We start from the raw sequence: 25,125 nt of genomic DNA on the forward strand, positions 1-25,125 counted from the left end.
ACCCCATTTATCCCTCCCAGGACTAATTATTTCCTTGCAGACTTCTTGGAGATTCAAAAGGGAAAAAATTATTTAACAAAAGATGGCAACAATTCAACTCCTCCCCCAGTTCCAGGTGATGCCAGAGTCATTCCTACCTGCCGGGTGGATTTCTCAGCTCTTTCTGTTTCCCCTAGTCTGTCAGTTTCTTCCCTTTCTCCAGTTCACCATCACTTGGTGCTCTGCCCAGCTCCTGTTAACACTTCATCCCCTCGCTCTCCCGTGACTGGGAAGGTGTGTGTGTGTTGGGCAGGGGGGGGTTCTGCTTTCTCTTTATTTTCCAACTGCCATAGAATCTTCTGATTCCAACATTCCATCCCTTTTCTGTTTAAAAGGGAGTCACCAGAGCATTCTGGTTGCTGTTGTGAGTAGAGTAGAGAGAAGGGATCTCGTTATGGGCATACATTTTCATTACGTTAACAGCAGTGTCACCATCACAACAAATACCCAAGTTTATTAATATTCTGCAGGAGTTCCTTGGATACCAAAAGGGTTTTCAAAGTCAAACAAGATGCTAATAATTTTGAATTATCAGGTAATTATATAGTCCTGGGTAACCATTGATTACACATCCTTGTAATAATCTATTTACCTGGATGGCCCAGACCGTGAATATAAAGAAATACATATTTTATCACAATGTTACAGTCTTAACTCTAACACATGAAATGATTTTTGATGTATTCTAAGATAAAAATATGTATTTATGTGGACTTTTATATGTGGCTGATCATAGTGCCATCTAAACATAAAACTTGTTTTAGGAAGGATTTTGCGTTGTTTATTACTGATAAAAGAGCAGTATTTTATATCAGAACCATGTTTGTTTTGTGATAAAATCTGCACATTTTTATGAAGAAAGTGAAATGTTGACATGGACAGTGTAAGACTTATGTCATTAACTATTTCACTTCCTTGGGTTTTGTAAATGGTGATATTTAGAGTGAGAATCCTTTAAGTGGGTTTTTGAACAAGGAGATTTTTTGGTATTTCTTAGTGTCTTGACTTTTGCCTTTTTGCCCCCTAAGTCTGTTCGTTTTCCTTTTGTTTGTCTGGAAATATACATATAAACATTTTTAAAAAATCAAATAAAAGGATAGGGGCTGTTTGTGGGTGCAGAAATCTGCCTACACAGAGCAGCCTTCAGGATGGGTCCTGTGTTAGCCCATCTGAAAAATGTTGGCATTTCCAAACGCATTACCTAGTTTCTTTGCACTCATCTAGTTCTTTTTCATTTGGGAGAATGAATACAGAAGTGAGCAAGCATTATCCTCATTTTAAAATTTTTCTAACTAATTAGAGATTTGGAAAAGAAATTGAGTCAGTGAGTTGTATTGTCCTAGCATTTCTGAGATCAGGGTTCTGCTCCTGTCATTTCCCCAAATCTCCTACTTAACTATTGACAAGTCACTTAAATTCTGTTCCTCACTTAGTTATGCCGTTTGGTGACCTTTGGAGAGTGCAGGAAGTGACTATTTCTATTCCTTTTGACTAGTTTACATGATTTTTTTAGTCACCATGTTTGGTGTTTTGTTTTTCCCATTTTTATTGGCAGATTTGTTGTTTTCAAAAATGACACATTTTTATTTAAACATTTTACTATTTTTGCCCCTAACAGTTGCCTTGCCTCTTGCACCTGCCAATTTTAATATTTGTTTCAGATTTTAATTGTGATGGGATACATTTGGACAAATAGAAGAACGTAGACATTCGATAAGTTAGGGTTACCATATTTCCACAATCAAAAAAGAGGACACTGGGGGGGGAGCCCCGCTCTAGCCCTGCCCCTGCTCTAGCTCCGCCCCCATCCACTCCCTCCCACTTCCCACCCCCTGACTGCCCCCCTCAGAACCCCCAACCCCCCCCCCCTGCTCCTTGTCCCCTGACTGCCCCCTCCTGGGACCCCTGCCACTAACTGCCCCCTAGGACCCCACCACCTTTCTAAGCCTCCCTGCTTCTTGTCCCCTGACTGCGCCCTCCTGAGAACCCCCCACCCTAACTGCCCCCCTAGGACTCTACCTGTCCCCTGACTGCCCCGACCCTTATCCACACCCCATATTCACACCCCCACCCCCAGACAGACCCCCGGGACTCCCATGCCCTATCCAACAGCTCCCCACCCCCTGACAGGACCCCCAGAACTCCTGACCCATCCAACCCCATCTGCTCCCTGCCTGCCTCGACCCCTCTCCACACCCCCTCCCCCAGACAGACCCCCGGGACTCCCACGCCCTATCCAACCGCTTCCCCCCCCTGACAGGACCCCCAGAATTCCCGACCCATCCAACCCCGTCTGCTCCCTGCCTGCCTCGACCCCTCTCCACACCCCTGCCCCCTGACAGCCCCCCCCAAAGCCCCCAACCCATCTAACCCCCCCTGCTCCCTGTCCCTGACTGTCCCAACCCCTCTCCACACCCCTGCCCCCCTGACAGCCCCCCCCGAACTCCCGACCCCTCCAACCCCCCCCCATCCCCTGACTGCCCCCCTTCTCCAACTCCCCGGCCCCCTTACCGTGCCGCTCGGCTTAGAGCAGGTGTCTGGCCCCGCCCGAGCGCTGCTGGGCGGCGTGCTAAGGCTGTGGAGGAGGGGGGAAGCGGGGGAGGGGCTCTGGCCGCCGCTGCCAGCCCCGCCGCCGCATTCCCTCACAGGCGCACAGCCCTGCCCCCCAGCGCTGCCGGGCGGCGTGCGAAGGCTGTAGGGGATGGGGGGAGCCGGGAAGGGGCTTTGGCTGCTGAGGCCCCAATGCGCCGCCCTGTCAGCCGCTTTTCGGTCGATAAATAGCCGACGGGGGGGAAATCCCGGACATTTTTAGATTTTTAGAAATCCCCCCCCGGACGGCTATTTAAAGAGCGAAAAGCCGGACATTTCCAGGGAAATCCGGACGTATGGTAGCCCTAGATAAGTGGCACAATTTAAAAAAAAAAAAAACCTTTTTAAAATTCTTATCTCAAAAAGCACGTATTCAGAAACATTGCAGTTATCTAAGTACTATTCACAAAAAGATATCAATAACTTAAAAACTGCTTAATTATGATTTTTTAAATTCAAAAATAGCTGGTGCCCAGTTTTAAGAAATAGCAACAAGCTGTTTGAGATGGAATATAAATGTAAGACAAGTCCAAACATGCAAATCAGAGTGTCTTTTAAATGACTTGTAGTTCTAACTACTCACACATTGCTGGATTTAAATTAAATGGAACCACTTGGAGAAAAAGACCAGAGTGTCATTGAGTAAAAACATCTGATCACCCCACCCTCTCTATCCCTAGTCTTCAGAGTCAGAGCTCTAGCCCCAGCTGCAACTTCAAAGAGCTGTCTACAGCGGTTTTTAGAGCCCTTACCTTGAGTGCTGCAAGCTTGAATCTGTTGACCCGAGCTGGGAGGCTTGCTGTTGCGGGCTGTGTAGGCATACCCTCACTAGGGTTTTCAATAAATTATTAAAATTTCTGGCATCAATATTCGCTTTTGCATAGCTTATCTCCAATTTGTTTTAACCTAGCTATAGCTTTTATTACTATAGGAGAACACACAGCTAGTGCATTTTCAAAGCTGTTTTGTTAACATTCAGTTAATGATCAATTCTTTGATCCTTTGGTGTTTAAGCATCGTTGAGCAGACGTACACCACAGCAGAATTTGTGAGTCAGGCTATTGACATCAATGAACCAGTTGGAAATCTTAAGAAGTTGTTGGAACCAAGACTTCAGTGTTCCTTGGATGCACATGAAATCTGCCTGCAAGATATCCAGGTAAATCAAGGAGGGTTGAAAAACTTCTTCTGAGGGTTCAAACTGTACTCTGAGAATAGTTCTGTATATTCAGTCCCTTCCCTCCACTCTGATCTTTATATAGGGGGTCTCACTCTTCAGTTTGCTAAATTGTTTACAGTTAAGAGTCTAATCTTGCAAATGTCAGCCTCATCAACTTCAAACTGTTTATAATATGTACCCACTAATTACTAATTTACTGCAAATAAAACTGGGAAACTTCTAGGGTTCGTGTCAGAAATGTATCTCAGTAGCAGAATGTCTTATCAATTTTGGGGGGGAAATAAACATTATAATTTTGAAAGTACAGATCATACCTTGGAACACAATTCTTAGTGTATCTTAAGTCAGGTGTATTGACTGTTCCCTGAAACCCTTGCTACTTGCTGGTTCCTATGGGAGTTGCATTTTTTCAGATTTTCTGAATTTAGAAGCCAGAAGAGCTTTACACAGCATTGTTTTGTGTTTTCTGATGTTTACAGGTCTAGTTGTAAAGATTGTTCTGCAGTTATACAAAAACATATTGTGATTTTTTTTTTAATGTATGTTTTTGAAATAGATGGTTACTGCAGGGTTTCCTGGATGATGATTTTTTATTTCAATACGATTTGATTTCATTATAATTTTTATAAAGCTTAAATAACACAGCCATTAATAAAGACTTGGTAACCTTTCTAATTTCCTTCCACTCTTGTTAATACTTAAAGATTCTCTAGAGTTTCTGAAAGGTTATTGGCATACATTGAAATCACTTTACTTCAAGCCTGGTTTGGTAGTAGCAGGGAGATTTAAAAGAAAGTATGTAAGATATTTGCTGGCCCTGATGTATGGTTACTGTTCACCATACATGAGAACCATATATTCTGGCACTTCCACTGCCAGAAGCTGGGAGTGGGCAACAGGGGATGGCTCACTTGATGATTACCTGTTCTGTTCATTCCCTCTGGGGCATCTGGCATTGGCCACTGTCGGAAGACAGGATACTGGGCTAGATGGACCTTTGGTCTGAACCAGTATGGCCATTCTTATGTTCTTATGAATTTCTGTCTGGGTAGTTATTACAGTATGTGTATATATTTCTTTATCTATAGAATAGGAGCTTCTAACAAATGCTTGATTGCACTAGCTGTAGGAGTGATATTCCTAGTGATGAGAAGTTACGCGCCTATTTTCCCAGAAAGAAAACATGGATTTTGTATCTATTCATACACAAAGTAAAACTATTTCCCCATGCTAATTTTTTCCCCTACTATTACTCACACCTTCTTGTCAACTGTTGGAAATGGGCCATCCTGATTATCACTACAAAAGTGTTTTTTTCTCCTGCTGATAATAGCCCACCTTAACTGATTAGTCTCGTTATAATTGGTATGGCAACACCCATTTTTTCGTGTTCTCTGTGTATATATATCTTCCTACTGTATTTTTCACTGCATGCATCCGATGAAGTGGGTTTTAGCCCACGAAAGCTTATGCCCAAATAAATTTGTTAGTCTCTAAGGTGCCACAAGTATTCCTCATTCTTTTTGCTGATACAGACTAACATGGCTACCACTCTGAAACTTATCCTTGTTGTTGATCAAAAATGCTGTAGGCAACAGTTGTAGGTGAAGTTGTAGTTGTTCAGAGTTTCTTTCTGAGACAGGTCAGTTTTTTCATTTTTTTTAAAGTTTACAAAGTAATGAGTATAGTTTTTCAAAAGACAAAATACAGGAATTGAATAGCAAATATTAAATTCTTTCAATTTTTTTTCTTATTCAGATCCTGCACACAAAAATGAACAGTTATCTATTTTTTTCTATAGCTATCTTTTAGCTAGACTTGTTGCCAAAGAGTGTAACATAGAGATTCTTTGCATAATAAAAAATCAAATTTAGAAATATCTGTTAACAGAAAAATTATCACAAGGTACTATATCAGGGGTCGGCAACGTTCGGCACGCGGCTCGCCAGGGTAAGCACCCTGGCGGGCCGGGCCAGTTTATTTACCTGCTGAAGCGGCAGGTTCGGCCGATCGCGGCCCCCACTCGCCGCGGTTCGCCGTCCCGGGCCAATGGGGGCGTCAGGAAGCCGCGGCCAGCACATCCCTCGGCCCGCGCGGGCTGCGATCGGCCGAACCTGCCGCGTCAGCAGGTAAATAAACTGGCCCGGCCCGCCAGGGTGCTTACCCTGGCGAGCCGCGTGCCAAACATTGCCGACCCCTGTACTATATTCAGGACACAAAGATGTATCAGATATTGACATCTGAATTAGATTCTTCAGTGACTAGTATTTTTTTATTATGAAGCTGAGGTAGTAAAAAAAGGCTTTGTTGTCATAGTCAAAAATATATATGTAGTTTATTTTTCAAGTAAATTAAGTTTAGCAGGAAATATTACCAAGGTCTGAAGGCCCAAAGAATAGAATTCAGATTATAAAGCTGACTTTCTGTAGCTACTAAGAGTTATTTCAGAGCTCAGGAAATATTGAAAAGTTACATTTGCTAAAACTGCAGATTACATTTTTGTTTCAGACCTCCTTATTGTTGACCTATTGTGATGTGAAAATGACTAATCACTGAGTTAGTTTGACAAAGTGTATTTTTAAAAGATTACAGTAGACTTTCAGTATATCTAAAGTACCAATTAATGAAGCTAAAAAGGATGCAGTTTTAGCTGATAGATCATTAATAAGGATCTATTTGCAAATCCCCCAAACTTTAATATTTGATCACTATAATTAATCATGGAGGATTTTATTAGGCTTACAGTCATTATATTTGTCATCCTGTTAGCGCTCTTGCTGTCACTCCCTGCATAGAAATCTGTAATCTTATCTTTTTTTTTTTTTTTTTTTTTTTTTTTTAAACCTCTGTAGTATGTTGTTTGAAGCAGAGTCTAGCTTATTGCAGAGATTCACTGGTAGTGAGGTGTTGGCAGTGGAATATGGTGAAGACCTGGAATAGTATTTATGTTCTGCTAATGTAATTGCTTCTAAAGCAGATGTAACCGAAAGCAGTCATGGAGGGCACTGAATGAAAAGAACATATCTTCTCCCAGTGTTATTAGCCTCATTTGGGGTTTTGATTAGATCAGTGGTGAAAAACCAACTCCCTCTTTCCCTTTCTGTCTCTTTGGCCAGGTCTACACTAAAAATTAGGTTGAACTAGGTATGTTGCTCAGGGGTCTGAGAAATTCACACCCCTGAGCAACATAGTGAAGCCGACCTAGCACCTGATGTAGACATCAGCAGGTGGATGAAAGATGACCTACCTACTGCCTTTTCAGGGAAGTGGATTAACTACAGTGGCAGGAAGATCTCTCCCATCCCTGTTGGTGCAGCTGCAGCACTTCTATTGAAAACATACCCTTATTTGATATAATGATGAAAAGAGGAAGGGAAAGATTTGGCTCTCTTAAGAGCCAAAAACATAGTTAATGACTCTCTTACGTAAAAATGTTTCTTTGTAGTGGACCTCACAATGTTATGTCCCAGAATATAAAATTTTTTTACTAACACCTAAAAATGGAAGTTGGGGGAAGAGGACATTTTTTTCCCTCTGCTAGAAATAAAGAGGTGAAAATAGAAACTAAGGTAGTCTCGTTGATGTCAATGATCGTGGCCTGATAGAAACAGCCTCTAGCTGGTTCCCAGTACCAATTATAACTGATTAGTGATTGGGGCTGTTACCCAGAGGAGACAGAGAGTAGGGCTATCTGATGGAAATAGCTCCCAGCTGGTTCCACACAGTGGCTGGGGAGTGAGATGTCACTTTGAATTCTGTTGTACTGAACAGATCAATAACGCACTGCTTTTTTTATATACTGTTGAGTGAAATAAATGATTTTCTGCAGAAAGTTTGTGTACAAGAGAGGAAGATAGTACTGTAACAATAAGGATATTAAAGTCCATGTAAAAGATACATTAAAGAATTAATCAGAATCACAGCCAATGTGGCATGATGTAGTATTTTAGAGGCATAAAGCAAAGATTGTCTAGACAACTATCTTTGATTGATGTGGTGAGCGACTATTAAATAGTATTAAGTATCTGTGTTAAAGGGATACTGTCAACTTAAAAAATCACACTTTTGTGCATAGTTGCAGTTACCACCTAAGATTAGAGAGATAAGTGTTTTTCTTTTTTACTTTGTGCATTTTGACAGTACATTGTTTATAGTTGGCTTCACTGTTTCCCCATGACATTTTTGGAGGTCTCTTGCACAGCAGCAAACTGCTTTTAACTAATTTATTTTAAAATTGACCAGATTGGAGGTTGACAAGTTCCTTTAAAAATTTTTGTAATTGGAGCAACTGTTAATCAGAATGGAGTAATTTTTCTTCTTTAGATTTGAAATTTCTCTGGATAAAGAGCAGGTATACTATGACTTGTACAGTGCTGCACACGCTGTTGGTGATTAAGACTAAAATATTTGATAGCTGCAGTTAGGAACTCAAGTATTCTGATGCCCTGACATATATGTACAGAGTTTTGAACTGAATATACAAAATAACTTTATAAAAGCATTTAATTATAAGTCTAGTAATTTTAAAAAATTTCCTCCTTGTATCAAGCTGGACCCAGATCGCAGTCTCTTTGATCAAGGAGTAAAGACAGATGGAACAGTACAGCTTAGTGTACAAGTAATATCCAGACAAGGTAAGCAATTAAGCATTTTATTCGCTATCATACAAGGTGAGCCATATTGTAAGTGTATTTATGTTTATGCATTACCGTTTTTAACTGTAGCATTGAAAATATAACTGCATTATTCATGCTTCTATAGGCTGATTTTTCCATTGTACACCATAGGTTTATAGCGTGACAGTAAAATTTTTCATTGACTGATGTTTCTGCAGCCCAGAATGTGTCTGTTTCCCATAGTAACTTTATATAAATCTCAAACTAGGAAAACTGATGGGATGGGGACAAGGTGGAACTCGCCAGTACCCTGCATGTGAGAGCTTTCAATGAGGACAAGCAGTTGTTTCTCTCATGCTGGACAAAATATCTGGTCAAATGAAGCAGAATTGCCACCCGCTAATGGAGAGAGACATCAGTGTAACGTGAACTTACTGCTTCATGAATAATTAAATTATGGTGGCACTGTCAACTCACCACGTACTAAAGATCAGAAGCAAAAGCCTAAGGTGGTCATCTCTTTACTGGTACCTGTGTTTCTAGGATATATTGGACTAAATCATAGGGACACATAACCAATGTTTCTTCTTCTAGTGCTGGTCCCTGTGTGTATTCCACACATGGGTACGCATGTGCTCGTGTTCCTGAGACCAGAGATTTCTAGCAAGTAGTGTCCGTTGGTTTGTGCCTGTGCAGTTGTTCCCTTCATGCTCCATACCAAGGCCATAAGGGGTGCTGTGGATAGACACCTTTCCAATTCCTTCTTACTGCTACATGTCCTGAGCTGTAATCCTCTGTATTCAAAGCTATCTTCACATAGTCTTCAAAAGTATGTAAGTATGTATGTATGTAGTTAGTATTCTTAGTATTTTAGTGATTTTTATATTCTGGTTAGTATAGTTTTAGTTTCTCCCTTCCTTGGAGATCCTCTTCTTGCAGAGAAGGACTATGCCCAAAGTCCCCAGGTTTAAGAACGGTCTCCTGTCCCTTCTCAGGCCTTGTCTACACTACGAGAGTACTTCGATTTTAGTTAATTCGACTATGTGGAATCGATATTACTAAGTCGAACGTGTGTGTCCACACTAAGGACAGTAATTCGACTTTGTGAGACTTTGTGAGTCCACACTAACGGGGCAAGCGTCGACATTGGAAGCGGTGCACTGTGGGCAGCTATCCCACAGTTCCCGCAGTCCCCCCTGCCCTTTGGAATTCTGGGTCGAGCCCCAAATGCCTTCTGGGTAAAAAAATGTGTCGAGGGCGCTTTTGGGCGCCTGTCGTCATCCGTCCGTCACTCACGCCCTCCCTCCCTCCCTCCCTGAAAGCGCCGGCGGGAAATCAGTTCGCGCGCTTTTCTGATTACTGACAGCGCGGACGCCACAGCAGTGCGAGCATGGATCCCGCTGCGACCATCGCTGCAGTTGTGGCAGTTCTCAACGCCTCGCAGCTTCTCCTCCACCTGTACCAGAGGCAGCTGCAGATCAATCATGAGAGGAGGCTACGGCACCACCGTGACGGCATGAAGTCGGACACTAGCTCCGACCTCTCTGAGAACATGAGACCCAGCGCCCAGGACATCTCGCTGTCACTGGGTCTTGTTGATACTGTTGAACGGTGATTCTGGGCCCGTGAAACAAGCACGGAATGGTGGGACCGCATAGTGCTGCAGGTCTGGGATGAATCCCAGTGGCTGCGCAACTTTCGCATGCGGAAGGGGACTTTCCTCGAACTGTGTGAGTTGCTGTCCCCTGCCCGGAAGCGAAAGGACACCCGGATGCGAGCAGCCCTGACTGTCCAGAAGCGAGTGGCCATAGCCCTCTGGAAGCTCGCAACGCCAGACAGCTACCGGTCCGTCGCTAACCAGTTTGGCGTGGGCAAGTCTACCGTGGGGGTTGCTGTTATGCAAGTAGCCAGGGCAATCGTCAAGCTACTGCTATCTAAGGTAGTGACCCTGGGAAACGTGGAGCTCATCAGAGATGGCTTTGCCGAGATGGGATTCCCAAACTGCGGTGGGGCTATAGATGGGACTCACATCCCTATCCTGGCACCGGACCACCAGGCCAGCCAGTACATCAACCGGAAGGGCTACTTTTCCATGGTGCTGCAAGCACTGGTGGACCATCGGGGACGTTTTACCAATATCTACGTTGGATGGCCTGGCAAGGTTCATGACGCTAGGGTGTTCAGGAACTCTGGTCTGTGTAGACGGCTGCAGGAGGGTCTTTACTTCCCGGACCACAAAGTAACTGTTGGGGATGTGGAGATGCCTACAGTCATCCTCGGGGACCCTGCATACTCGCTAATGCCCTGGCTCATGAAGCCCTACACTGGCGCACTGGACTCAGGGAAAGAACTATTCAACTACCGGCTCAGCAAGTGCAGAATGGTGGTGGAGTGTGCTTTTGGCCGTCTCAAGGGGAGATGGAGAAGCCTACTCACTCGCTGTGATCTCAGCGAGACCAATATCCCGATTGTGATAGCTGCTTGCTGTGTGCTCCACAATTTGTGTGAGAGCAAGGGGGAGACCTATATGTCGGGGTGGGAGGTTGAGGCAAATAGCCTGGCTTCTGATTACGTCCAGCCAGACAGCAGGGCGATTAGAAGATCACAGCGGGATGCGCTGTGCATCAGGGAGGCTTTGAAAGCCAGGTTCCTGACTGAACAGGGTCTCCAGTGACTTTTTACTTTGTGGACACAGATGCTGAACCTGCCCCCGTTTCTTTACCCAGTTACTGTTGACTATCCTTCCAAGTTACATACCCCCTTCCCCACCTTCCCAACAAATAAAATCTGTTCTGTTTTGTTAATGAACAAGGTTCTCTTTTTTACTGTTTTCGCGGGAATGTTTTAAACCGGGGACGCAGACTGTGGCGGGGGGCGGGCTTAGTGTTTTGATGCAAATGATGCTTCTAAAGTCCGGGAATGACAGGCTCCGCAGTGCTGGATTGGTTGTTTCAACGCAGCCTGCCAGCAGTCCTGGGCGGGACTGCATGTATGTGTCGGCCAAGTGACTTTCTGGCAGGGGGCGGAGGGTAACAGATCCCCTGCTGCGTGGCTCTGTGATCCAGGATAAGGACCGCGGCATAAGATCTCTAACTGCCCTCCCCCGCCACAAAGTCACAGATCAACCCCCTCGCACCCCAGAACAAGAAAACCGCCTCCCAGACTGACCAGGGTAACTGGTGACTGTGCTGTGTATGTGTCCTGATGCTGGACCTGCCCCCGCCTCTGTAGCCTGCTACAGGTGACTGTCCTGTCCAAGGGTAACAGATCCCCTGCTGCGTGGCTCTGTGATCCAGGATAAGGACCGCGGCATAAGATCTCTAACTGCCCTCCCCCGCCACAAAGTCACAGATCAACCCCCTCGCACCCCAGAACAAGAAAACCGCCTCCCAGACTGACCAGGGTAACTGGTGACTGTGCTGTGTATGTGTCCTGATGCTGGACCTGCCCCCGCCTCTGTAGCCTGCTACAGGTGACTGTCCTGTCCAAGTAACAAACCCCTTCCCCCCCTTCAGACAGAATCCCCTCCAAAAGACACTCTCGGAAACAGTACTTAACAGAAACAGATGTTTTATTATGAACCGCACATGAAAAGGGGGGGGAGGAAACTTGGACGTGGGCTAGTGTGAGATGGGTAGGAAAGGACTTTTCAAACTTTGGAACGAGAGCCTTCCATTGCTGCAGCAGTGTGCAGGGGCCGACTGACAGTTTTAACGGCCCTTGCCGCCCCTCCTTCTTTGTACTTTTGGTGAGGGGGGTGTGGGACTTGGTGGCGGGGGAGGGCGATTAGAGATAGACAGCAGCAGGGCTCTGTCCTCCTGCCTCCGGTCTTGCAGAACATCCACTAGGCGCCGGAGCGTCTCCGTTTGCTCCCTCATTAGTCCAAGCAGGGTTTGAGTAGCCTGCTGGTCCTCCTGGCGCCACCTCTCCTCCCGTTCCATGACTGCTCTGTGCATTTGTGACAAGTTCTCCCTCCACTGTGTCGTCTGGGCTGCCTGCTCTCGTGAGCACTCCATAAGTTCATAAAACATGTCTTCCCGCGTCTTTCTCTTCCTTCTTCTAATCTGCGCTAGCCTCTGGGAGTGTGATGCCAGGCTGGGTTGGGAGACAGTCGCAGATGTGTCTGTGGGAATGGGAAAAAGGGAGTAAATTCCTGAGACAGATAAATGAAGTTGCTAACAAAGAACATAGTCTTTCTCTGTGAACAACACCATGCACTGGACCTTTCACATGCGCACTCAGGACAAGGTCGAATTTTCGGCCCTCGCCTTATGTGTCTGGGGTCCTGCAGTTGCGATCAGAGAAGCGTTGCAGGACACCTCTACTTCTGCTGCAGGAAAACATGGTAAGCCGTAGACTTGTGGCAGCTTAAAAATGTAATAGTAGCACTGGGCTCCTTTCGCACTGAATGCAAGGCCACTCTCTGCTGGCAGCAATCAGGGAAGCATGAGCTCTGCCCCTGTCCCACCACCTCGCGGCTGTCCCCGGGAAAGATCCCTGTATGCTGCCCCTCTGCCGCCTCCACCGCGTGTCTGTAAAGCAGTCCCAATACTAACATTCCCCACCCTAATTTAAAGCAGGGCGTCATGTGTGACATTACACTCATGAGGATCTCGGAGACCGAGAGGGGAAGGATGCTGCGTGAGAGCATGCAGAGGCCTGGGCCGTATGCCGCCATGCTGTGCCGCGCACTGATCCCCGACTACCTGATGGACTCATGGCGTGGGAACGTCTGTTACCACGGGGGACCGAACAAGATCGCCCTGCCGTGGAACCTCATGCGCATGCTGGAGCGGTACCTCCAGGAGAGCTATGCCGAGCTATCCCAGGAGGACTGTCTGTCCATTCCCGGGCACATTGACCGCCTTTTCATTTAAGTTCAGCATAACGGACTACAGAGTGGAGCGTCCTGTGGTGGACTAATCATGAATATCCGGACAGTACTTGATTTCCTATACATAGTTAGGAGTAAATAGTTCACTAAGCCAACTAAATCATGAACAACAAATTACTAATATAGTTAATATTCCTGTTTTGTTATAAATAAAAGTTTCTATGTTTAAATGAGTGACTGAAAAGCCCATTCTTAAAAATATAAATATTCCAGTTATGTTAAAATGAAATGTTTAGATGTTTAAAGCACTCACTGCTTGATCCTTCCCCTGATTCGGTGTCCGGGGTACCGGCTGTGGACGGTTGGTAGGGGATCTCGGTAAGGGTGATGAAGAGCTCCTGGCTGTCGGGGAAATCAGCGGTGCAAGTGCTGTCGACTGCCTCGTCGTCCTCATCTCCTTCCTCATCTTCCCCGTCACCTAACATTTCCGAGGAGGAACCGGCCGTGGACAATATCCCATCCTCGGAGTCCACGGTCAGTGGTGGGGTAGTGGTGGCGGCCGCACCTAGGATGGAATGCAGTGCCTCGTAGAAACGTGATGTGTGGGGCTGGGATCCGGAGCGTCGGTTTGCCTCTTTGGTTTTTTGGTAGCCTTGTCTCAGCTCCTTGATTTTCACGCGGCACTGCGTTGCATCCCGGCTGTATCCTCTCTCTTCCATGGCTTTAGAGATCTTCTCGTAGATCTTTGCATTCCTTCTTTTGGAGCGCAGCTCTGAAAGCACGGACTCATCGCCCCACACAGCGATGAGATCCAAGACTTCCCGATCAGTCCATGCTGGGGCCCTCTTTCTATTAGATTGCACGGCCAACTCTGCTGGAGAGCTCTGCATCGTTGCCAGTGCTGCTGAGCTCTCCACGCTGTCCAAACAGAAAATGAGATTCAAACTGGCCAGACAGGAAAAGGAATTCAAATTTTCCCGGGGCTTTTCCTGTGTGGCTGGTCAGAGCATCCGAGCTCGAAGTGCTGTCCAGAGCGTCAACAGAGTGGTGCACTGTGGGATAGCTCCCAGAGCTATTACCGTCGATTTCCATCCACACCTAGCCTAATTCGATATTGCAATTTCGAATTTAGCGCTACTCCTCTCGTTTTCGAGGAGTACAGAAGTCGAATTTAAAAGAGCTCTATATCGAACTAAGTAGCTTCCTGGTGTAGACGGGTGCAGGGTTAATTCGATGTAACGGCGCTAAATTCGATATAAGCTCCTAGTGTAGACCAGGCCTCAGTTAGTGATGAACGCTAGCTCTGTCTTTACTGCTTTGAGGAGGGTCATGTCTCTGCCATGTACATCTCTGCTGCTCCTTATCTCCTCAAACCCATGAGGAAAAGGAACTTTGACTAAGCAAGTACCTCATGGAGAAGGACAATAGACCCCAGTCAGCTACAGGCCAGGGAGACACCCCTCCCTCCTCCGGTACATTGGCCTCAGTCTGTAAGCCACACCCCCCTGAGCATGCGCTCTGGAGCAGAGGCCAGAGCTGTTAAGCCCAAGGAATCGCTGCCTCAGGCCTCTCATTAGAGTAAGGGGCACTTTCGCAAACACATGAACAGATCCCCTTCCAGATGTGTTCCTAAAAGTCCCATCAGCAGTGCTGCCCAGCTAAAGCAATCTAGTGCCTACCTGTTTCAACACCGCGCTGCACCCCGGAAGCAGCCAGCAGTGGGTCCAGCTTCTAGGCAGGGGTGCCACGGGACTGCGCGTGCTGCCCCCGCCCTGAGCACCAGCTCCACACTCCCATTGGCTGGAAACCGGTGGACACAGCTGATGCTGCATCTATAGCTATGCTGATAATTCTGAGGCATGAATCTTGACTCTGCTCTTCAGGGGTTTCCCAGGGAGGTCCAGAATACCATTCGGACTTGCTCTTCGAATGCAGTCTCTTCAATGAAAAGACTGCAGGATGGCCCTCCACTCCCTGGGTATTTATACCCTGGCCCCAAAGATAAGATACCACAAACAGGTTTATAAGCCAAGACCCCTCCCTCAGCCATTCTACCACCAATGCCCTTATGAACCACTATGCAAATGCCAGAGGATAGAAAGACCTAGTATGCAGCTTCTTCCACCTCAACCACATCTGCTCAACCCCACCCACCAACCAGGATTTACTTTTGATGGGATACTTGAGAACCACATAACTTTATCGATGCCATTCCTTATGGCTCCTCAAACCTTTGGTGACCGTCTCGCCCTTTGTGCCAAAAGTGAAGGGCAATAACAATGGATAAGTGGGTACTAGAGATCATTCACGTCAACTTGCATCATCAAGATTCTCCCACGTGCCCAATCCTCGTCAGAGATGTGGAGCACACCTGGACAGTGTCACTGCACAAGGCAGGTGAATGACTCAGCAGGGCAGGATGCATATTAATCTCATAGAATTAAGGGCCATCTACCTAGCCTGCGATGCATTCTTCCCATTTATGCTGTTCCATCATATCCAGGTAACATCAGACAACATGACTGTCTTCTACATAAACAAACAAGGTGGAGTGAAATATCTTCCTCTTTGTGTAGAGGCAGTCAGTTTAGAATGGGTGCATCAGGAACCACAACTCACACTTGGCAACATATGTATCAGATGCACAGAACTCTTTGGTGAATAATCTCAGCAGGCACTTTTCCACAGACCATGTAGTGGGAGGTAAACAGTTCCATCCTGAATGAAATCCTCACTCAGTGGGGAAGGCCATTCTGGGACCTGTTCACCCTCCCAGATGAACAAGAAGTTCAACATGTACTGCTCCAGAACAGCAGTGGGCTGGGACCACAGGGGTGATGCCCTTCTGTTATCCTGGTCAGACCACCTGAGGTATGCCTTTCCTCCCATCTGACTGCTACCACAAGTTCTGCAAAAGATTCATTGTGACAAAGTTCAAGTCATTCTCATCACACCCAACTGGCCCAGACAATATATAATGGAAGTTTGAGGAATAAAAATCCTAAATGTGTATATCCTCTCCAGGGCTTTGGAGCTGTGCTCCTGCTCCGCTCCAGCTCCAGGCAAGCAACGGCATATCTCTCAATCTTCAAGCCTGTCAGTGTATGACAGAAGTAACTGATCAAGTGGAAAATTTTTACTTATCCATTTTTTCTTATCCATCTTGGGGGGGTCGGCTTACTCGATCATAAACCAGTTCGTTTATAAGCAGGAAGTAACTGAAATATGTGACAAATTACCAAAATGTGGAATATCTGTAGGTTTTTTGTCATCCGTGCATTGTGATTGGCAGATTGTAGTGTTCATTCAAAATGCTGCTGCTATGTTACATTTTTTTTTTTTTTTTGGCCACCTAACTGGTCACATCCCTCCATTGGCTTTCCCTTCTCCTCCGGATCAGGCACAAGTTTCTTGTCTTCACCTGTAAGATCTTTTATCAGTTAGTTCTTCCCTACCTTTACTATCACTGTCAACCATGCCAGCCTTCATCTGCTTTACTCTGCTTATCTGTCAAAGCACCTTTGTGTTTTTTCCCATGCTGCTACTTTTATGTTTGTAAAAGTCTGTGAATCCCCCACTTTCTCGTCCTTCAAATAACTCTATACTACTTATTGATGTGAATCTTATGGACCACCTTGTCACGCTGCCTGGCATGGGTGGCATTCTCAGCTGTGAAATTCAGGACAGACTGAGAAATAGGGCAGACACCTCACCCCAAAACTAGTGGTTTATTCTATCACTAGAGGTCACAAAGCCAGTAACAAAAATGAGCTCCTGTATCACAAGAAGCCAAAATATAGTCCCCCTTAGGCATTCAAGCTCCTGGCTTACCACCCACATCTGGACTTCTGTGATAAATGATTATTAAAACCAGACATCACATATTATAGGTTCTTCCAACTCCAAGGAGATGGCCACTCACCCCATATATGCTTTCAGGATCTCATGGTGGTGATAAATTTTGTTTAAATTGTGATAAATTTATTTAAATAGGTAATCATACTTAACAGATTATAACTTTTCCATAGATACCTTACATGACATACTTTATACAAGATTTACTGCAACTTGGTAACAGTGGTGACTGAACTAGTGCAACTAGTTATCTTCCATTTTATACAGCATCACACACCTCTCCTGACCATGAATAGGCAGTAGTGATCTGAGACTAGTGCTTATTTTATCAGATAATCTCTGTACTTTTACCTTGTTCTTTCAACCCCTGTTTTCTGTTTCATCTACCTGTTGTCTCTTGTCTGGGAAGGTGTTGTCCTTGTTTGTACAGCGCTTAGTACAGTGGAACACTGATCTGTGTTTGCAGCCCCTTTGTGCTATTGTAACACAAATAATTAGTTCAGGCCTTCTGTATACATCTTAAGGAAATTTAAAAGGGTGCACACCCTTTCATATATATTTATGAAGAGATATAAAAAATGAAAGGATGTGTATAATATAAAATGAAAGGGGCGTGTGTATGTGTATATAAAAATGTCACAAGTCATGTTTAGGTGAGTAATCAGTTACTGAAAGGTTTTATTGATAACTAAAACGTCTAATTCCCCAAAGACTCTTAAGACAGTTTCCAACAGCAATTCTCATTAGCTCGCAGATAAACAAAATAAGAACCATTACATCCTTTTTTGGATTACTGGTTAAACAAACATAAATGGTATACAGTTCACTTTTGACTTGTTTAGTTACTAATTTATTAACCCTGGTAGCTTCAACATGCTATTTATGTTCAATGTGGTGCAAGACAGATTAGATATACAGTTCTGGTTACAAAAAAGTGGATGTTTATTGGCTCGTATAGTAGGTCAGATTCTGCCATCATTTACTCCTGTATGTTCCTTTTGGGTTCAGATAGGTTGCATGGGTGTAAGAGGACAAAGTTTGCCCCTCTGTGCTTAAAATGGGTTCCTGGAAATCAAAAAGTTAAATGTAGTTTTTTTCAAATGGGTTGCAGTTGTCAGTCATGTTGACTTCATTGTTTTGCTAGTTAAAGGTGCTCTTCAATTGTTTTTTAAATAGAATCCATTTTGAAATTTGTTTGTCACTGAAATAGCGTCTTTACTACAAAGGATAACACTTTTATTCAGCATTTCGCCTGTGCCTTTAAGGAAACTTTTGATAAAGGAAGAAAGAATAAAAATTTCCTCTAAATTAGAAAGTCTAAAGTTAAGGTGTTTTGTAATTGATGTTTTCTCACGTTCAGCTAATTTAAACCTGAAAACACTTATTGAGCGAGAAATACAGTTCTCTTTAATATTCATGACAAGAATGAAACACTAACAGATAACACTTAATAGTAGTCAGCAAAACTAGTTGTTCACCAAGTGTTGTAGCATCAAAGCTGTTTTTGTCCCGTGTCTCTTGATGAGTTTGTGCAGAAGGCTTTGTACAATGAATAAAATGTACTTGTTCCTAATTCTGTCATCTTTTCTCAGGTAGAGCTTAATACTCCTAAGAAAGAAAAGCAAGAATGAACTTGTTTTAATAGCACTAATTTACAAAGAAAAAAATGCAAAAAAATTATGTGGGTAGATAATATCAACTTCTGTGGCAGTAACACCTAAAGACCCAGCCCCATTGTGCTAAGCACTGTACATACTGTGACAAAGCTCTGTCCTTGTCTCCGTGGGTCCCACGTTTCCTGGCGGATTTTGCTAGCCTCAGAGGCTCACTGTGACCCTCCACGTAGCCCTTCCTCTCTCTAGAGGCAAGGGTCACAGCTTACTGAGCCATTTTCACTATAAGCCAGCAAGGGAGGTGAGGAGAAGCAACCCTCCCTCACACAGTCTCTGTTGTCTCCCAGTCTCAGTGATTAATCGGGGAGGGGGGAGCCCGGGCCCGCCCTCTACTCCAGGCTCCAGCCCAGGGACCCAAAAAGTAGCAGCTGTGGTAGCTGACTTTTTGGAAATAGGACGTGTACAATTCCCTGGGCCCCTTCCCCACAGCAGCCCCCACTCAATATCTCCTTTACATTATCTCAGGGCCTCCTTCCTTGCACCTGGTATGGATTTGTACTGATTCATTCCTCCAACGGCACGGCTTCCTCCTATAGCTCCTGACACCCACGCCTCACTGACTAACTGGGAGGCTTTTAACTAGTTCCAGCCAGCCCTTGATTGGCTTTAGGTGTCCCAATCAACCTAGCTATCTCCACTGCCTTCTAGAAGGATCTCAATTGGCCCCAGGTGTCTTGATTAACCTGGAGCAACTGCCATTTGGTTACCATGGTACCAGGGATTTGTTTAGCCTGGGGCTAACATACCTGTTCCTCACTACTTTACTGTAGCCATCTGGCCTTGCCCCGTCACAATACATAACAGAGGCAGTTGCTGCCTCAAGGAGCTTAATATAGATGATCCAGCAGGTTTATACAGTAAACAGTACAGGTGTGAGGTGAAGGATAAAGTAATGGTTCTCATTGGCATGATAAGCAGTAATCACAGCACACTACCTGCCCAACCGTGGTGAAATGTTTTTGTAGGCATCATAGCAGAAGTCAGTTTGAAGGAGAACAAAGGCTTTGTGGATTTTTACTTGAAATCCTAGAAGAGGTACTGTGGCAGAGAGCGCATAGGTGCTTGTTGCAGAACTTGAAAAATGTACAGCCAAGACTGGCATCATTGGTGCACAGGAGATGGGTCTCGTTGTCTCATTGCCATATCAGAGATGATGGTTAAAATGGTGATAGACCATGAAAGGCCTTTTAAAATAAAGATAAGTAGTTTGTGTTCAATGCATGAAGGAGGGGGAGTCAATGGAGCGGGACCAGGGCCAGCTCCAGGGTTTTGGCCACCCCAAGCAGCCAAACAAACAAACAAAAACAAAAAATGCCGCAATCGCGATCTGCGGCGGCAATTCAGCGGGAGGGCCTTCGCTCCGAGCAGAAGTGAGGGACTGTCCGCCGAATTGCCGCCAAACAGCTGGGGTGGCCCTCTCCGAAGTGGCCGCCCCAAGCACCTGCTTGGTAAGCTGGTGCCTAGAGCCGGCCCTGAGCAGGACATCGGGAGTGCGGGTGACAGTCAAATTATGAGCTAGGAAAATTATTTGTATCTGCATTTGAATGGATATAAATTGGGCAAGATAGCATTTAGGCCACATAGGAGGTTGCAGTAGTCAATGTGAGATGAGGGCCTAGATTAACCTTTTAGGTGTGTCGTCAGAGAGAACAAACCAGGTCTCAAGGTGTCACACAGGAAGTAGCAGCAAGATTTAGACACTGCCTAAGTGTGTGCGTCTAGAGAGAAAGGTCGAATAGTAGTAGATATGATGTTAAAAAAGGATAGTAGAGTGACTTCATGGAGAACTTAGAAGATGGGTGTAGAAATTTTGAGTGGATTTGCAGTTCAGTGGAAAACAGGTTGTATGATGTTGCTTCCTGGAGCTTCATGGTCTGGTTTTGAATTGTGGACCCTTAAAAATGTAAACTTAAGATGACACTTACTGAGGGCATCAGGGTAATGTTGGAGAAGGGTAAGGAATGAAATCTGGCAGTATCCAGGAGGTATTGATAGGTAGGCTTACTTATCAGGGAGACAAATGAGAGTAGAAGTTTGGAGTGAAGAATGACTATAAGATTTCTTGGAGCAAAATAAACGTCTGAGTTATTTTATAATAATCATGCTAATTATTTATATAGCACTTCAAACTGCTTTATAAACATAAATCTTCATAACACCCCTGCAGAATAGATAAATACTACTTAACCCATTTTACAGATAAAGAAATTCAGGTGGAGAAGGTAGGGACTGACCTAGAGCCACAGAACAAATTGCTGGTAAAGCTGGATTTAGAACTTGAGCATTCTGATTTCCAGTCTTCTGATCCACTAGATCACATTGCCTCTTTAAGAGTGTGTCTATGCTGCGATAAAAAAACAAGTCTCAGACCAAGGTCAATTGATTTGGGCTTGCAAGGCTTGGCTGGAGCCTGGGTTCTGAGACCCACCCCCCTTTCAGGATTTGGGCTCCAGCCTGAGCTTGAACATCTGCGCTGCAATTTTTAGCCCCATAGCCTGAGCCCCATGACCCTAAGTCATCTGACCCAGGTCAGCTGCAGCCATGCTGCAGGTCTTTTATTGCAATGTAGGTGTACCTTATAGGGTATCTTAAAGTGATGCTAACCAAAGTGTGTGTAATAATTTCAAAGACAATTTAAAAGTAACCACTTTTGAAGACTGAAAGTGGTACCTATTTTTGGACCTACTATATTTCCTTCATAGGACAAGTGTAATAGTTCCTCAGGTATGCATACAGAGCTGCCAGTTGAATATGTGTGTGTGGGTATATATAAAAACTGAATTTAAAACGCATGGGATTGTGGGGTGAAGGGACATAGTTATTTGTTTATTCACTTTACTAAATTATAAGTGTATACTTAAGTGAAGGGTGAGAAGAAATACCACATTGAGTCTGCTATCCTTGATAGTGTTGAGTCATATGAATTGTTCTGAAAATGTGATGCTAACTGTGAATGCATCTGGTGTTTTTTGTATCTGATTCTCAGCATGTAGTATCAGTATGTTTGGCGAGATTTAAATGAAACCGGTAATGCTTTTGCAGTGCTCAAAGATAATGTATTTTACCTTATTGTATTTTCATCCATATCTAGGAATAGAGCCCAAGTTAAACATCCTTGAAATTGTAAAGCCTGTAGAAACTGTGGAGGTAGTTATCGATCCGGATGCCCACCATGCTGAAGCTGAAGCTCACCTTGTTGAGGAAGCCCAAGTGATAACCCTAGATGGCACAAAACACATTACAACAATTTCAGATGAGACCTCTGAGCAAGTGACTCGATGGGCTGCAGCGTTGGAAGGCTACCGAAAGGAGCAAGAACGCCTTGGAATACCCTATGGTAATAAAACACGATGTTCAGTAGCTTATATGTTTTTAATAATTGAGAATTATTTGATATTAGGTATGTTATAAGAGACATCAGTTATTAAAGTGCTCAGATACCATGATGAGATAGCATATGCTATGTTGAGGAGTGCTGTGCAAATAGCTTGATAGAGTAAGTAAAGTGGAGGTGGAACCATGGCTTATAGTTCCTTGGTAGAAGAGGGTAGGTTTCCTCCACAGCTTACTTAAATTAAAAATGTGCGTTTTCCCTGGTCTAGTGCATAAAGTAGTTTAAAATATGTGTATTAGCAGATTAAACTTTTTGTGTATGAATTTGACCTTGGGTCCAGTTCTCTGGGGTTCCTGACTCCCTTTGGGCCCGTTAAAGACAGTAGTAGTTGAGGATGCGGAGCACCTAGCAGTATCAGATTTGTATGAAAAGCCACACTTAGATTCAAGTACCTAATGTACCTAATTTTTAAACTTCAATAATCTTTTCAAAAGAGGGTCACCACGGAATAGACTAATTGTTCTAACATTATAGCATATGTAATGTCTGTAAATGTGTTCTGGGAGCTAAATTGAAACATTTCTTTTGAGACCTATACCACACTTGAACCGTGGACTCTGCAGGTGAAAATTAACTGTGTTAAATCATTGTAATGTACTCTCCAGTGATGTTCACTAAATCAACCTGTAATATGTAAACAAACTCCCAGAAACTTGCCCCTTTTTTTGCCTTGTTGAGGAAGCCCAAGTGATAATCCTAGATGGCACAAAACACATTACAGCAATTTCAGATTGTTTGCCTTTTCTTGCCATTGCTTGGTTTTAGAACTTGGAAAGAATTAAATTCAGTCTCAGGTATTTACAAGGGAACAAGGTATTAAATTGGCTGATATTCTTAACAGAGTCTCAGAGAAATAACTGAAGCAATGGCTTCTGATTTCTTTGCTTTGTTGATCCCTTTGACATACAAGCATTTCTGAATTCACTTTCATTATGCTAGATACCTTGTTAATTGAGGGTTTGATACAAAAAGCTTAGGGATATTCATGTGAATATCTTTTGAAATTTCACAGCATGCCATCCTATAATGCAAGAAGATAAGTTACACTCTTCAACATAATACTAAAAACATTTAGTGTTAAATAAACTGTTGTAAATCAACTTTATAGATTTGTTAGTATTAAAACTTTGCTTTCTCAAAGAAGAAAATCAGCATTGTGAATGTGACACCATTGTAATTTCAAAGGTTTACAATTGTTTTCCATTACAAAGGTGAGAATTTTCTAGAAAACAAAAATTGGCCTCTTTTATGACAAAACCCAAGTATAGACATTTTGGAATTCTCCTCTTGGTAGTAGAAATGTCTTAATCAAGTGAATGCCAAAAAGGATAGCTTTTAAACACCATATCAGATTTTCCTGACTTCATGGAATTAGAGAAAGGAGGCACTTGAGGACCTTTTGTATTCTGAATGTATTGTTGGTGCTTTATAATAATATACGCCTCTGTAGTTTTTTTGTAAATGAATTGATTCCTCAAAGATGAGATTTCATTTTGCCTGACCCTTCTATAAATGTGTGAAAATTGCATTTCTGCTGGGAGTTGAGTTTTTCAACTTCATCAAGGCTTTCTGAAATCACTTGCCTCTTTTGAGAATCCAGAGCACTTTGCAACAGACAGTGAGAGTTGTAGCTCGGAGTAAAATCTAACCCTGTTTTGTAGTGATAGTGCAGACTCTATTCCTTCCCATTATTTGCTCTGACTAGTAAGCTAACAACTAACCACCATCCAGGAATTTCCCACCCTTTAACATCTCTCTTCTGTTTCTCCAGTTTCATTCTTGTCTCAGAGAAACATACAAGGTGTACTCCACAGCTGTTTCTAGCTGTCATTTTCTCCTTTAGGTTATTTTTGCTGGAAGCATGGAATAATCAGAAAATGCTAAATCAAAGGAAAAATGTCCCCAACTGCTTTTTGGAGCCACAGTTTACCAAGAGGGACCTTAAGTACATTGTATTTTCACTCTGAGAAGCCAAAGTTTTTTCAGGAGACAAGGCAGCCACAGAAGTAGATAATTTTTGGTGTTGTGGCGGACAGTTTACTTAGCTCTTTTAAGAAACAAGAAGCTCACTGTCTGGAGCAGAGGAGGTTCTTTGTGACTTCCAGGAGCTATGATGAGAACTCTCACCACCAGCAGCACTACCATTCCTTGCCCCCCCCCCCCCCCCCAAGCTCTAGAATATTTCTTGGGAGCTAAGTCTTAACCAGGAACATTCTCCTATTACCTTTACTATTTCCGAGGACTAGTGTGCTGCAAATGCAAAGTTAGCTCTTTAAAACGTGATTTTTAAAACTCTGGCACTACCCGTTCTTCTTGCATTTTGGTGGATGTGCCAGCGGTCCCAGGTTCAGAACTGTTGAAGTGAGAGGTTTCTGCTGACCAAGTACAATATCCAGACCTTGTCGGGGAGAGTTTCATGACCAATGGGAGTGACTGCTAAAGCATGTTTGTCTTAGCCATGAAACTCAAAAGCCTCTCAAGAAACCGTATAAGATACAGCTCTTGCTTTTTCCTATGTGAGGGAATGATAGAACTTTCCTGATCCATTTTGTTCAGAAAATCACAGAAACTATATCTGTGCCTATCCATGATGCCAAGTTGCTTTTTGTTAGGGCTTCCCAGAGCTCTTTTGGGATTTGGAGGCCCAAGGTAGATTCCAGAGTTATGCTGTGCTCACAGAAGCATTATTATGCAGTATAGTGTTAGCCTAAAGAACCTACAGGATATGACAATAGTAACAGGGGGGGAAAATGACCCTGCATGTGAAACAATTTTTGACAGCCGTCTGTTCTAACTGTTCACCCAGTTGGCCTAGTTACAACAAGGCGCAATATATATATATATTGAATATATATATATTCATCCTTCTCCCAGAAAGGTTAGGAAGCTTAATGATGTTGCTTAAAACTCTCACTAGCCACCAATATCCTCAGCTACTCCCTGGT

At 43.9% G+C, this 25,125-nt stretch overlaps 1 protein-coding gene across 1 annotated transcript in view; it reads left to right on the top strand.

The window, feature by feature from the left end:
• The window catches only part of GABPA (GA binding protein transcription factor subunit alpha), a 42,908-nt gene that overhangs the window by 4,424 nt on the left and 13,359 nt on the right, over window positions 1-25,125 (top strand). The window contains exons 2-4 of the mRNA XM_065400270.1: window positions 3,643-3,787; window positions 8,358-8,442; window positions 21,878-22,123. Of these exons, the coding sequence (XP_065256342.1) occupies window positions 3,643-3,787; window positions 8,358-8,442; window positions 21,878-22,123 (476 nt within the window). The remainder of the gene's footprint in view (window positions 1-3,642; window positions 3,788-8,357; window positions 8,443-21,877; window positions 22,124-25,125) is intronic.

Source organism: Emys orbicularis, chromosome 1 (genome assembly GCF_028017835.1).
Source record: "Emys orbicularis isolate rEmyOrb1 chromosome 1, rEmyOrb1.hap1, whole genome shotgun sequence".
In the NCBI taxonomy this organism is placed as follows: domain Eukaryota; kingdom Metazoa; phylum Chordata; order Testudines; family Emydidae; genus Emys; species Emys orbicularis.